General features: G+C 38.0%; 1 protein-coding gene across 2 annotated transcripts in view; it reads left to right on the top strand.

Annotated features, from left to right (window-relative positions):
- RALGAPA2 (Ral GTPase activating protein catalytic subunit alpha 2) overlaps nucleotides 1–14781 on the top strand; it is a 299634-nt gene that overhangs the window by 63296 nt on the left and 221557 nt on the right. For both annotated transcript variants that reach the window (XM_084624472.1, XM_084624471.1), the window contains exons 11-14: nucleotides 2256–2423; nucleotides 3397–3534; nucleotides 7222–7370; nucleotides 10742–10853. In XM_084624472.1, the coding sequence (XP_084480598.1) occupies nucleotides 2256–2423; nucleotides 3397–3534; nucleotides 7222–7370; nucleotides 10742–10853 (567 nt within the window). The remainder of the gene's footprint in view (nucleotides 1–2255; nucleotides 2424–3396; nucleotides 3535–7221; nucleotides 7371–10741; nucleotides 10854–14781) is intronic.

The following is a 14781-nucleotide window of genomic DNA, read 5'->3' as shown; positions in this document are numbered from 1 at the left end:
TGAATACGAAGTGAAAGATAGATAAATTCAGTAATCTGAAGTTTTAACCACTATCGAATGCAGAGAATCAAAGTTTTAGTTGGTTAAACTCTAATTTTAAAGATTACTAAATGTTGAAGTAGGAATTTGATATTGGCATAACAGACTACAGTGATCTTTATGCGGTTCCTCAAGATCTCCTGTTATCCAGTGTCTTTTTACCAAACAAGGGACATTTCCTTAGATGAATGTTATGGTAGAGTTTAGGCTGAAAGTATATAACTAGGGCTGTCAAACTATTAAAAAAAATTAATCGCGCAATTAAAAAAATTAATTGCAATTAATCTCACTGTTAAACAATACCATTTATTTAAATATTTTTGGATGTTTTCTACATTTTCAAATATACTGATTTCAGTTACAACACAGAATACAAAGTGTACAGTGCTCACTTATTTATTTTCATTAAAAGTATTTGTACTGTAAAAAACCAAAATAAATCATATTTTTCAATTCACCTAATATGAGTACTGTAGTGTAATCTCTTTATCATGAAAGTTGAACTTACAAATGTATAATTATGTACAAAAAAAACAAGTTTTACATTGTTTTGTTTTTAAATTCAGTCATTTAACAAAAAAAAATCTACATTTGTAAGTTGCACTTTCACGACAAAGAGATTGCACTAAGTACTCGAATGAGGTCAACTGAAAGATACTATTTCTTTTGTTTATCATTTTTAGAGTGCAAATATTTGTAAGCAAAAATAATATACACTTTGATTTCAATTACAACACAAAAAGAAAAGGAGTACTTGTGGCACCTTAGAGACTAACCAATTTATTAGAGCATAAGCTTTCGTGAGCTACAGCTCACTTCCTCAGATGCATATCGTGGAAACTGCAGCAGGCTTTATATATACACAGAGAATATGAAACAATACCTACTCCCACCCCACTGTCCTGCTGGTAATAGCTTATCTAAAGTGATCATCAGGTGGGCCATTTCCAGCACAAATCCAGGTTTTCTCACCCTCCACCCCCCCACACAAATTCACTCTCCTGCTGGTGCTGGATTTGTGCTGGAAATGGCCCACCTGATGATCACTTTAGATAAGCTATTACCAGCAGGACAGTGGGGTGGGAGTAGGTATTGTTTCATATTCTCTGTGTATATATAAAGCCTGCTGCAGTTTCCACGATATGCATCTGAGGAAGTGAGCTGTAGCTCACGAAAGCTTATGCTCTAATAAATTGGTTAGTCTCTAAGGTGCCACAAGTACTCCTTTTCTTTTTGTGAATACAGACTAACACGGCTGTTACTCTGAAACCTGTCAATTACAACACAGAATACATCGTATATGAAAATGTAGAAAAGCATCCAAAATATTTATTTAATACATTTCAATTGGTAATCTATTATTTAACAGTGCAATTAAAACTGCAATTAATCGCAATTCATTTTTTTGAGTTAATCGCATGAGTTAACTGCAATTAATCGACAGCCCTATATATAACATGTTTTGATGGTCCTCTGGTCCCATTTGAGCCTTACACTTATTCGGGGGAATTTCACCCTCTGAAGTCTTAGTAGGATTGTCAGGTCCCGTGACCATACTTAGAAATGTTGTGAAGGGCTGACAGACCTATTTAGGGATGTTAGGAGCTGATGAGTCTGTCAAATTTAGGAGACTGCGAGCTTAACCTCCCAAGGCTCTTGAACGGTGGACCTTACAGAGAGGCTCCCAGCTGCAGACCATAAAAAGTATGCAAAAATATGTTCTTCTGTGACCTCAGAAAGTTTAGTAGGAAGCAACAGAATGCCACTTGTTCTTCCCATCTTCCAGGTTATGCCCTTGGTGGCACCCCTTTAACAGCATTTGCCTTACTGGGATTTTACATGTGACACTGATAACATAATCTGAAATCAGTGGGGTTTTACAGGTTGTGTATCTAAGCGCATAATTTAGTTTACAGAACTTCTGTCACTGATAATGTTGAGCAAGATGGGAAAAGAACCCAGGTTGAGTTTGCAGAGAGACAGTGAAGAAAAATATTCTTTTACTTGCAGTCTGAGCACATGCAATATGGAAGTCGGCTAACCTCAATGATTATGGAACCTCACAAATGTATTTTTAGGTTGATTTTTATGTAGCTTAGTGATAATCATAGCTCTTGATAGTAGTGATTTAAAAGTAGATTTTAAACTATTTTCTTTTGGTCTGTGTAATTTGCAATATTCTGTGATAGGTAAATTGAGTTAAATTTGCATTTTAGGCTTTTTTGTTGCCATCCTCTGATATATCTGCAACACGGAAAGTGGTTAAGGTATATAAAAAGTGGATATTGCAAGACAAGCCTGTGTTCATGGAAGAACCAGATAAACAAGAAAATATTCAAGATAATGTGTCCAACTTGGAACATACAGAGACAGATTGCAAACATGTATGGTACCAATCATTACTTACTGTGTACAAGCTGAATGATGGATATTATTCTTATTTGTCAATTCTTTTTCATAAAATTGTTTTTTTTTAATGATAGATATTTGCTTATGCACCTTTTTATTTCTTTAAGTCCAGATTTTGAAATGTGCTGAGCACCCAGCTGCTCTCAACCATGGGTGATTCTGGGTGCTGAGCTGTTTTGAAAATCTGATCTTTAATCTTTCTTTTAACTCTCTATGTAAATACCATTTTGGATGGACTTAGCGGAACAAATAGTGTTACATTCTACTGGTTTAATATTCCCCGTTTGCATGAATGTTTGTTTCCTTTTGACAGAAATACTTTAGCATGAGTATACGATAACACAATTAAAATTACAAATATTTGATTATCTAAATCCATCATAAAATCTTGTTAAGGGCCCGGCTATATTTGCAGATATTCCATCAGTTCTATGAAATATCTGGACCAAAACACTGGATCCAGACACCCTGACCTTTGGGAAGTTCAGATTCAGATCTGAACTTTGTGGCTTGAGTGCTCATATCTTAATATATTGAACCAGATGTATCTGCCCTATTCTGAGTTGTGAAGGGTATTTCTGCATTTTGGGGAACAAGAGTTAGAATATAAAAAAACTTACAGTACCAGTCTTTGCTCAGGCTGTTTTACAGAGAGCTTAAAATTCAACTAATAATTTTTTTTATTTATTAAAAAAAATTTAAAGGGAAATTTTACAGCTATGAATGGGTTATGAAAAGCATTATTAAATATTTTTAAGGTAATGTGGACTGCCCTTATACCCTATAGAAATTAGATATCTGAATAAGAGTAACTATTAATTAATGGTTATGCAAATGAGCACAGAACCTATGACTGTTCAAAAATATTATTTTTTAGCTTTTATATGATCTATATAGGAATCCATCTTTTATAATCCTGTATTACTAATTTACTTGTGTTTTTGAAAGCTTGCCTCTGGTCATTCTGGACATAAAAGATCTTCCAGTTGGGGAAGAACTTACTCCTTCTCTAATGCTGTTAGCAGAGGATGTGTACTAGAAGACGAAGACAAGAACGTTAAGGCTGGTGCTCAGGCTGCATTACAGGTATGGTATATAGAGAAAACATTAGGTTATCAATTTAAAAATAAATTTGTAATTATTCCATTAAATTGTTTGAGAAGTCAGCAGAAGGGACATTTTTACAAAGATGACAAATTTAATATAAGGTTTCCAATTGCTGTACTAAAGGCTGCAAAGCAGTTTCCATTCTAAGCCAATTTTCACATGCTTATAACTTTCTGAAATATTCACTTAATCTTTGCTCAAAGATTAATGTTTCTGGGGTAAGTTTAAGTAAAATTCGTGAAGTCAACTGGCCATTTATAGGGTAAAAAAACTTACTTATTTGCATGTTCAGTCTTGTCAGCACTAATAGCAATGAGGATGAAGTCAGCTGCTAAGCTCTAGCAAGTCTCTACTGAACATGTGCAAATGGCAATTTTTCAAAGGCCTATAACTTGGCCAAATTTGAGGAAATTTTCACAAACATGGCAAAAGACTGATCCCTGACACAAAAGCTCCTCCCTACCAAATTTCAAGTCCCTGCTCCAAAGCATGGGGGTGTTAGAGTATTTCAAATAAAAGGTTGCCAAAATCTTTTAACGTGGGCAAAATAATATAATTTTTACTAGCCTCATTCTCAAAATGGCTGAATTATTTTTGGCTGAAAATTTCCAAAACTATTTAGCCTGGCAAATACATCTGGCCTGAAAAATTTCAGCCCAGATGGTTAGAGGATGGGTTTTTTTCTTTTGTTGTTGTTGTTTTTTCTTTTTTAACGAAGTCATTAACAATTGAAAACAGTTTATAATGGGAAGTGCCAGGCAACCTTAATAGTAGGTGGTTTCCTGGCACTTCCAAAAATCCCACCCTTCAGAAAGTGTTGTTTTTATATTGGTCTCCCACTATATTCCAAACAGCGGGACTCTCCATCCCAGCGGATAGGAAACATATATAATTACTGATTATTCAGAGGACATGAACAGTAGAATCCCTGGTGATTTTAAGGATATTATGTAGTCTTTAGCATGATAAGCAGCATAGAACATAACTTTCATATAGGCCAAGTAGTTGAGAGAGAGTTTTATTACTTTCTCTCTACAGCCTGAATTGTTTGGGGGCATGCAACTGCACTGTGCTCACTTCCGCTGATCTTGTTGGATCATATTAAAGAAGTTCTGTATTAAAATCACAAATGAGTTTGATTCCCCAGAGTTTAAATTCCAGGGTATTACTAATTAAGAGGTCTCTTGGTTTTTGGTACTGTTTCTCTCCCTCTATGTGTGAAACTTGCAAGCTGCTAATTGTGTTAGTACATTCTAAGACAGAGTCTGTTCTCAAAGCAATTCACAGAGAGAGAGACTCAAAGCAATACTCTAACAACAGAAACAGCACCCAGAGACTCCCCGCCCTTTTGTTGTATTAACAATTGTGATTAAAATAGAGATAGAGGATGTATGTGGATGGATGCTTGGTGTGGATAATAACTGAATGATCAGGGAGGTGCCAGCCTAAGAATCCAGTGTCCATCGGCTGAAGAAGGCGTCAAGTGGAAATAATCAGAGGACCCCCCCCGGTGGGCAGACTGGAATCCACCCAACAGCCTCAAGAATGGGAGAACCAAAGAACAAGATAACATCTTGGAGCCGTCAGGAATGTGCTATCTGCTGATTGATTCAGCAACAGCATGATGAAGCATTTCCCATAGACTGGCATAGGAAGAAATTCCTATAAAAATAGACTCTAAAAAGTGAGAACTTTGGGGTCTGATTCTGCAAACCAACTTCTAGGAGCATCAGATGAGCATCTGACAGGCCCTGCTCCCTCCTCATGTCCAGGCCACCTGGCCAGTGGCTTGGCATGAGCAACTCTAAGGCTGGTAACTATGATAACCTTGCAGAACCTGTGTGTGTGTGTTTGTATGAATGAATGTGTGAATAAATATGAGATTGAATGGAATGTTATAGCTATAACTAACTGCTTACTATGATTCTTTCTGTATTCACAATAAATGTGGTATTTTGCCTTTTTCCCTTTAATAAGATCCTGCTGGTTTTTATTTTATTGGTACAACAATCTGAGTCTCTTCCTTTTCGGTCTGCATATATGACCAGATAACTGAAGTGACACAGCTGTCATTAGGTTGCAGTGTTCAGTCACTTGTACATCTTAGGGATCATACAGGTAGGATCAGCAAAAGCAGTAGCTATGAACTGAGCACCTTGTAATACCCATAGAAAGGAAGTAACTGTTGGTCAAAATATGAACTTTTTTTCTTATCTCTTTACAGAAATATTTGATAGGGAAAGCATAAAATTCAGTCAAGCACATTAATTTTACTAGTATATATAAGTCAAGATGATCAGCCAAGAAACAAATATGGCAGAGGAAGGTCACAGAGCTAGCTATCTAGAATTTAAAAACAAATCTACTTGCAATATCAACAATCAGGAGGTGACATTCTGAGCATGACAGCAGACTAACTGAGCAGGTAAAATGCACTCCAGTAATAAAGCAGCTCAACAGAGAGTTTGTTCTTAGGTGTTGCAAAAATCTAAGGGACGCCAAAGAGACTGTGTCATATATGAGTAATGCAATTTACCCCAGTTTTTAATCCAAACTAAAGATTTGTAACCCATGGAGCTATATTTTGTTTTTCAAGGGGAAACATAATTTGGTTTATGCAGTTTCTTCATCACCTCCTTTCTTTTGAACTCCATTAAAAAAATGGCTAAATGTACAGTAAACCTAATTACTCTGGATTAGCCTTTGGGACTTTCTGGGGTCCCATTCTGTGTACCTAGCAATAAATGACCTGCTTAAGTAGTCTATGATGAAAGACCTTTTCTGCTAATATGCGGTCATTCCAGTTTCAAAATTCTGTCTTTGAGTGCTGTGTTTTGAGAAAATGATCCTAGTTAATGGCCCTCCAAGTTAAATTAAGGTCAGTGGGAGTCCTTTCATTAACCTTACAGATGTTGGATTGGATCCTAAAAGAGAACTCTCAATTAAAGTGGTCAGAATGCATTTACATGCCAGAAAGCACTGTGTACCTTCTCTTCCTGTGAAAAAACGGAGTTCTGATTAATGTAAACAATAATTCTAGATTTTTTTTTTTTTTTTTAAGGAGAGCTTGGATAAAGATCCTTTTGTTTGTGCTCTCAGATGTCAGGAAGCAATTGTTAGAGGAGTTGAGCATTTTCATGGGTTACCTTGTGAACGATTGGACTTCTCTCTTTTAAAAAAAATTCATATTAACTGTGTGTTCCTATCTTGCAGAACCAGACACCAGTTCTAGAGACATTAGAACACTAGACAGACAGACACTATTTCTATATTTGTGGAGTTGGGAATTACTCAGAAATCCGTACATTTTGCTAGTGCTGAATGTAAATGATCAAAAATATCAGTGGCCATTCTTTAAATATGTACAGCTAGAAAATGGGTTGGGAGGGGAAGAATACCCCCATGTGGTAGAATGGAAAAGACAAGCATCTAAAAGATCAAGAATATGTTATACTTTTACTATAATAGTGAATATAACATGACTCTCTTCTTTTAAATGGTATGGGAGAAGAAAATAGTGTGTTAGATAATATAACATATCTTTCTTTAAGGAAAGATAAGGGTTTGGTTAGAAGAGGAAAACATGTTTGTTTTGAAACTTACCGTTGGTCTTGATTGATACTGTGTAAACTTATTTTTTCCTAATTAAAATGCTTTGTTTTCAAGGTGTTTTTGACGAACTCTGCAAATGTTTTTTTATTGGAACCATGTACTGAAGTCCCTGCTCTCCTGAAGGAGCAAGTTGATGCTTGCAAAGCAGTTTTGAGTATTTTTAGGCACATGATAATGGAACTTTCAATGAATAAAAAGACATGGTAAGTTTTAAACGTATCTTAAAGGTTGAATAAATTAATTAATAATATTACTGCTTCTAGAATTTTAAGACAGAATAATTGAAAAAAGATGAGGGAATTTCCATAACATTTTAGTTTTTTTAATGTTTCCTTGTGTGCCTTTGTAAAAAGTATGATAAGATTGTACTTACTTTGTAAGACAGTTCATGATTCCACTGCGGGGGAAATTCCTAAAATACTGAATGTAAGAGATTTTTGTTTAAAGTTTTTGCTTATGTAACCTTCCGTTTTACTGTTCTTAGCTCAAACTTGATTCTTATTCAAACTACATTTTCAACTTTTAAAAATACAGTTTATTCAAATCTTGAAATGCTTAGTACAGATAAGTGTTCTTAAATCAGTTTTTAACTTCTTACTATACACTTTCTGTGGCTAGCTAGGGCTGCCAGATGCTTTATAATCGCTAAATACATGCAAATGTGTGCATGTTTGCATGGGTTTGCACACGCACACATACACCTAACTATACATTTAATCAATCAGTGGAATTTAAAATAAACAAATGTTTGTCTTTCTAATGCTAACTGAACTAATTTTGTTTGTCAATATATGTAAAACATTACACACACAAAATTGGTAAAAGAACATTACTAGAGGATCGTACACTTGGTTGCTTCTCCAGGCCAAGTGCATCCTTCCATTTCCCCTCCCCTCCAAAAGCTCCTGGTATGCCACCACCCTCCCATCTCACTCTATTTTTGGAACACGTAGTAACCCCTCCCTCATGTCAGGGTCTCAGTATGCCCCACATTACCCCCTCACCACATGTAATGGTCTGTATGTATCTGACTTCCCCATCTCCTTGAGCAGGTCGTCAAGGAATCAATTCTGAAGCACTTAGAGGAGAGGAAAGTGATCAGGAACAGTCAGCATGGATTCACCAAGGGCAAGTCATGCCTGACTAATCTAATTGCCTTCTATGACGAGATAACTGGCTCTGTGGATGAGGGGAAAGCGGTGGACGTGTTGTTCCTTGGCTTTAGCAAAGCTTTTGATATGGCCTCCCACAGTATTCTTGCCAGCAAGTTAAAGAAGTATGGGCTGTATGAATGGACTATAAGGTGGATAGAAAGTTGGCTAGATTGTCGAGCTCAACGGGTAGTGATCAATGGCTCCATGTCTAGTTGGCAGCCAGTATCAAGTGGAGTGCCGCAAGGGTCGGTCCTGGGGCCGGTTTTGTTCAATATCTTCATTAATGATCTGGAGAATGGTGTGGATTGCACCCTCAGCAACTTTGCAGATGACACTAAACTGGGAGGAGTGGTAGGGATAGGATACAGAGGGCCCTAGACAAATTAGAGGATTGGGCCAAAAGAAGTCTGATGAGGTTCAACAAGGACAAGTGCAGAGTCCTGCACTTAGGACGGAAGAATCCCATGCACCGCTACAGACTAGGGACCGAACGGCTCGGCAGCAGTTCTGCGGAAAAGGACCTAGGGGTTACAGTGGACGAGAAGCTGGATATGAGTCAACAGTGTGCCCTTGTTGCCAAGATGGCCAGTGGCATTTTGGGCTGTATAAGTAGGGGCATTGCCAGCAGATCGAGGGGCGTGATCGTTCCCCTCTATTCGACATTGGTGAGGCCTCATCTGGAGTACTGTGTCCAGTTTTGGGCCCCACACTACAAGAAGGATGTGGAAAAATTGGAAAGAGTCCAGTGGAGGGCAACAAAAAGGATTAGGGGGCTGGAACACATGATTTATGAGGAGAGGCTGAGGGACCTGGGATTATTTAGTCTGTGGAAGAGAAGAATGAGGGGGGATTTGATAGCTGCTTTCAACTACCTGAAAGGAGGTTCCAAAGAGGATGGATCTAGACTGTTCTCAGTGGTAGCTGATGACAGAACAAGGAGTAATGGTCTCACGTTGCAGTGGGGGAGGTTTAGGTTGGATATTAGGAAAAACTTTTTCACTTGGAGGGTGGTGAAACACTGGAACGCGTTACTTAGGGAGGTGGTGGAATCTCCTTCCTTAGATATTTTTAAGGTCAGGCTTGACAAAGGCCTGGCTAGTTGGGGATTGGTCCTGCTTTGAGCGGGGGTTGGACTAGATGACCTCCTGAAATCGCTTCCAACCCTGATATTCTATGATCTCCCAGTTCACACCACCACATATGAGGGGCTTTTTGCCCCCCACGCTAGGGACTCTGCCCCCTTTTCCCCCTCGGTGTGTACTACCATTCTGTCACCTCACCCTCATTCTTATTTCTTTTCTTTACAGTGTGGGAGAGAAATCTTTCAGGGTTTAAATCTGTATTGTGAAGATGGGTAGAGCTAAAATGGGGGGGTGCTGGCATGTGTTATGGCTGTCATCAACTGGTTCTTTGATCTGTAGACATGCATAAAGGTGGTTGAAGCTGCTGGCTCTGCTAACCAGATGACAGGGGCTCCATGTGTGCTGTGTCCCCATTTCCCCCTTTTGGCTTTTCTGATTTTCATCAAATCAATAGGGTTATAGCCATTGATACCTAGAACATTCCCTTAAATTTTGGAATTGATTAGACTCTGCATTCAAAAGTTATCGCATTACAGGCAGACAGGTAGGAATGCCATTGAGTTGAGTGTAAGACCTTGTTTCACTTAGCCAATTGCGAAATCAAGCACTCAAAAGTCGGGAAATGCCAGTATTAATGTGCAACCTTAATTCCGCCCCTTCATGTGTGTGCTTTTTCATGATACAGTCTTACCAGATTCTTTGTCCCCCAATCTACTCCCGTCCTTCCCCCCAGTTCAGTTTTTGTCCCTCAACATTTGACTCAGATTTCTACCTCCTCCATGTTGCCTGAATGCCAGCGGGGGTCACTGAGAAAGAGGGCTCTGGTCCCGGGTCTGGTCTCCGACCCAGACTGCATGTGCAGTCTGGTCAGCACTAAGAGCTGTGAGAGGATGGAAAGTGCTCAGTCACTTTGTGGGGATGGTGCATCTTCAGAGATTTTTGGCTGCAAACTTCTAACAAGTCTCCTGAATATGTGGAAACTGATTGATTAAACTTGGACATATTAGGGCAGATTTTCATAGCAATTTCATACTTTCTTGCCCTTGACTCTGGGGACCAGGCTTTTACTTCCACCCCTAACTTGGCGTCCTCTAAAATGAAAGGGGGTTTTTTTTCCCCCTCTCTGCAAAGTGCTCCAAAAGTGATTATCTTCAACATAAGTCTCCACAGACAGTTAAAGTTGTCTTAAAGGTGACTTTCAAAGTGTTTTGAGTATTGTCACTTTTTCAGTTTGTGAGACTTTATCAGTGAATTAAGAGTGGTTTTCATATCTGGAAACTGAACAAGTAAGATTAATAAAACTTGTAATTGAAATGTGAGGTTTTATTTTGGTACCAGGGAACAGATGTTACAAATACTCCTGCGAATAACAGAAGGTGTCATGCAGAAGCCAAAGGATAACCAAGTAAAGGACATGTTTGCTCAAAGCTTGGCAGGATTACTTTTCAGGGTAAGTGCCTTTCTTTTTGATAAGAAAATGTAAAACTGAAATTGAGTGCTATTTTTGTTCTTTTTAAGTGTTTTTGAAAGAATGGAAAGTAAATTTTAATGACAGCTTATTTCATATAAGAAGTGGGTTTTTTATGAGATAATTTTATGCCATTCAAAAAGGTATGGTTTTATTTAAATATTGCACTGTATTACAAAAAAATACTATCTGTAACCCATAAAATATTGACTCTTGTTAATAGTACAGTTTAGGGTATCGGGTACTCTATACTTTGTAGATTATAGCCACTAGAGGAAGACTTGAGCAGGTCTGTCAAGTATACTTGTATATTTTAATAAGCAGACAGACCTGCAAATGTTATATGTTATGGGATCTGCTTTTGTTACTATTGCTAGGTACAGGATGTACTAAAAATTTGCATTTCCCTTATGTTCACTGATCCCTTATTTACATGTGCTGGGTAGGTTTTCTGTTGTTTAGTCATCATGGTAGTTTATTGCTTTCTGTTCATTTTGTCCCCTTGTGGTCATACAATATTTATTTTCATATAAACTTAACCTGGATGCTTTAATAAAATAGCATATAGTCATTTTAGCGTTTGTTGCTTCAGGCTGTATAGATGAAACAGATTTTTAAAGATTTTTTTTTCCTGTCGTAGAATAGAATAGAATATCAGGATTGAAAGGGACCTCAGGAGGTCATCTAGTACAATCCCCTGCTCAAAGCAGGACCAATCCCCAATTTTTGCCCCGATCCCTAAATGGGCCCCCTCAAGGATTGAATTCACAACCGTGGGTTTAGCGGGCCAATGGTCAAACCACTGAGCTATCCCTCCCTGTCCTTTGTGACATCATTGTAGGACAGAGTTAATTTTGTTTGGGTGCCTTACCTGTGTATCTTTATAAACTGTTGGGTATTACATGTCAGAAGCTATTCGAGATTAGTCTGTCACCTCAATGTGAATAGGACAACTTTTATCTTATGTGTAAATTGGTCTATGTGGACTCCTAAATTGATGGATACATGATAGCCTGTTTCTAATAATTTCAGATTTAGAGAATTCTCTGGTATCAGTCATATTATTTAAAATGTTTAGACACCAAATTGGTCTATGTATATACCTGGATTTACAAGTGAATTGAGTGACCTATTCCTTACTAAAATGATGTTGAAATTCCACCATCAAAGTAGTAATTTTAACTTCCTTTATTAAAATAATCTTATAGGAGATTGAGAATAACATTCCCCCTACCAATCATGGTTATATTCTTTTTTGTAATAAATTTTCCTATGGCTTATGAAAGTAGTCAGAAATAATATAAAAAAAACAAAAGTAATTTAAATAGCACATTGTGGCACAACATGGTGTGTACCAGCATCAACAAAGTTTCAGGATACTGTGATTCTTTTAATTTCATAACATCATTCAAGTTACATCCACTAAGCCAAATCAAGTATTTTTTTAGAAAAGAATACAAGCAGAAGGGAAGGAAAACTAAGTCATAAAATTTAATGCATCTATACTCAGAAATCAATCGAAAAAAGAAAATGAGGAGTTGGAAAGGAATTTTTTTCTGTGATTTTTTTTTTCTCAAAAATCATAACAGAACACATATAAAATAAATTAGTTTTCTTGTTTTTGGTGACATAGAAACATTGCTCAAGACAAAATATAAAAACAAATGTAACCTTTTATCTTTTTTAATCAGCATCCTCAGCTTTGAAAAGTTGGATCTCTAGCAACTCCTTCTGGCTATTATATGTTCATTTTCTGCATAGGCTGTGCTTTTCCATTAGAATTTTGTTTCAAATTATATTTTCCACAAACTGGTTAAATTAATATCTGCAATAAAGCAAGGGTTGCTAATTATTAGCTGATGTCACAGTAGAGCCACATCTGAAAAACAGTACAGTTGTATGAATGTCAGTTTCATTTAACTGCATTTAATTTCTAATGTAAATGTAATTTATAGCAATTTTTTAAAATGACTGTATTTTTAAAAAAAGTTCCATGTTGGAGTTAAAGGTTGCTGGGGCCATACTAGCTTCTGCAGCCTTTAATTTTTTATGTTGTATTTAGATTTCTTAAATGGAATATAGGTTCCAGAGTAGCAGCTGTGTTAGTCTGTATTCGCAAAAAGAAAAGGAGTACTTGTGGCACCTTAGAGACTAACAAATTTAGTTGAGCATAAGCTTTCGTGAGCTACAGCTCACTTCATCGGATGCATTCAGTGGAAAATACAGTGGGGAGATTTATATACATAGAGGACATGAAACAATGGGTGTTACCATACACACTGTAACCAGAGTGATCACTTAAGGTGAGCTGTTACCAACAGGAGAGCTGGGGTATAGGGGGTGTTCTGGGCCAAGGTGTTCGAAGCACCGTAGGCCGGCAGAAGTACTCTGGAAAATGAGACCCACACGCAGCTAAGCAGCGAGTTATTGGATTTATTGAAGGTTAGTTACACACCCGAAACGGGGACTCCAAGCATTGCTGTCATGGAGGCGGAGAACCCAGCACATCAGTGCTTTACCTGGGACGGAGTCCGACGCAGGGGTAAACAGCAAGCCATAATAAGCATTACACAGAAACAGCTTATGAATATGTAATTAGGTACTTTCCTAAAGGGGCTTTCTGCTACCTGGCAAAGGGCCATGCAGGGCAGACGGAATTGGCCTAAAGCTGGTTATAGCTGATTTCCCATGTCCTACAGTGACAGGGCGGCCTCGAGAAAGCGGAAGTTCCCTAGCTAGGCCGTAACAAAGTCTTCCACAGTACCTTACAGGGGGGAACCTTTTGTAGTGATAATCAAGGTGGGCCATCTCCAGCAGTTTACAAGAACGTCTGAGGAACAGTATGGGTGGGGATAAACATGGAAAAATAGTTTTACTTTGTGTAATGACCCTTCCATTCCCAGTCTCTATTCAAAGTTAATTATATCGAGTTTGCAAATTAATTCCAATTCAGCAGTCTCTCGTTGGAGTCTGTTTTTGAAGTTTTTTTTGTTGAAGAATTGTCACTTTTAGGTCTCTAATCGAGTGACCAGAGAGATTGACCCATCACTCTCACAGATCTTGGGAGACAGGCCAGTCCTTGCTTACAGAAAGCCCCCCAACCTGAAGCAAATACTCACCAGCAACCACACAACAGAACCACTAACCCAGGAACCTATCCTTGCAACAAAGCCCGTTGCCAACTGTGTCCGCATATCTATTCAGGTGACGCCATCATAGGGCCTAATCACATCAGTCACACTATCAGAGGCTCGTTCACCTGCACATCTACCAATGTGATATATGCCATCATGTGCCAGCAATGCCCCGCTGCCGTGAAAATTGGTCAAACTGGACAGTCTCTATGTAAAAGAATAAATGGACACAAATCAGACGTCAAGAATTATAACATTCATAAACCAATCGGAGAACACTTCAATCTCTCTGGTCACTCGATTACAGACCTAAAAGTGGCAATTCTTCAACAAAAAAACTTCAAAAACAGACTCCAACGAGAGACTGCTGAATTGGAATTAATTTGCAAACTGGATACAATTAACTTAGGCTTGAATAGAGACTGGGAGTGGATGGTGCCTTACACAAAGTAAAACTGTTTCCCCATGTTTATCCCCTCTCCCCCCGCCCCGCTCTCCTGCTGGTAATAGCTCACCTGAAGTGATCACTTTGGTTACAGTGTGTATGGTAACACCCATTGTTTCATGTTCTCTATGTATATAAATCTCCCCACTGTATTTTCCACTGAACGCATCCGATGAAGTGAGCTGTAGCTCACGAAAGCTTATGCTCAAATAAATTTGTTAGTCTCTAAGGTGCCACAAGTACTCCTTTTCTTTAAATGGAATAATTTACTTGAAATCTTAAGTAATTATTCATCTTTTCTTCTTTGCGTGACTGTGCATGTGTATTCCAC

This window comes from Lepidochelys olivacea, assembly GCF_965140295.1.
Source record: "Lepidochelys olivacea isolate rLepOli2 genome assembly, chromosome: 3".
NCBI classification, from domain to species: Eukaryota; Metazoa; Chordata; order Testudines; family Cheloniidae; genus Lepidochelys; species Lepidochelys olivacea.
Note: the sequence above shows the minus strand (reverse complement) of the source record. Positions and strands in the feature narration are given on the sequence as shown.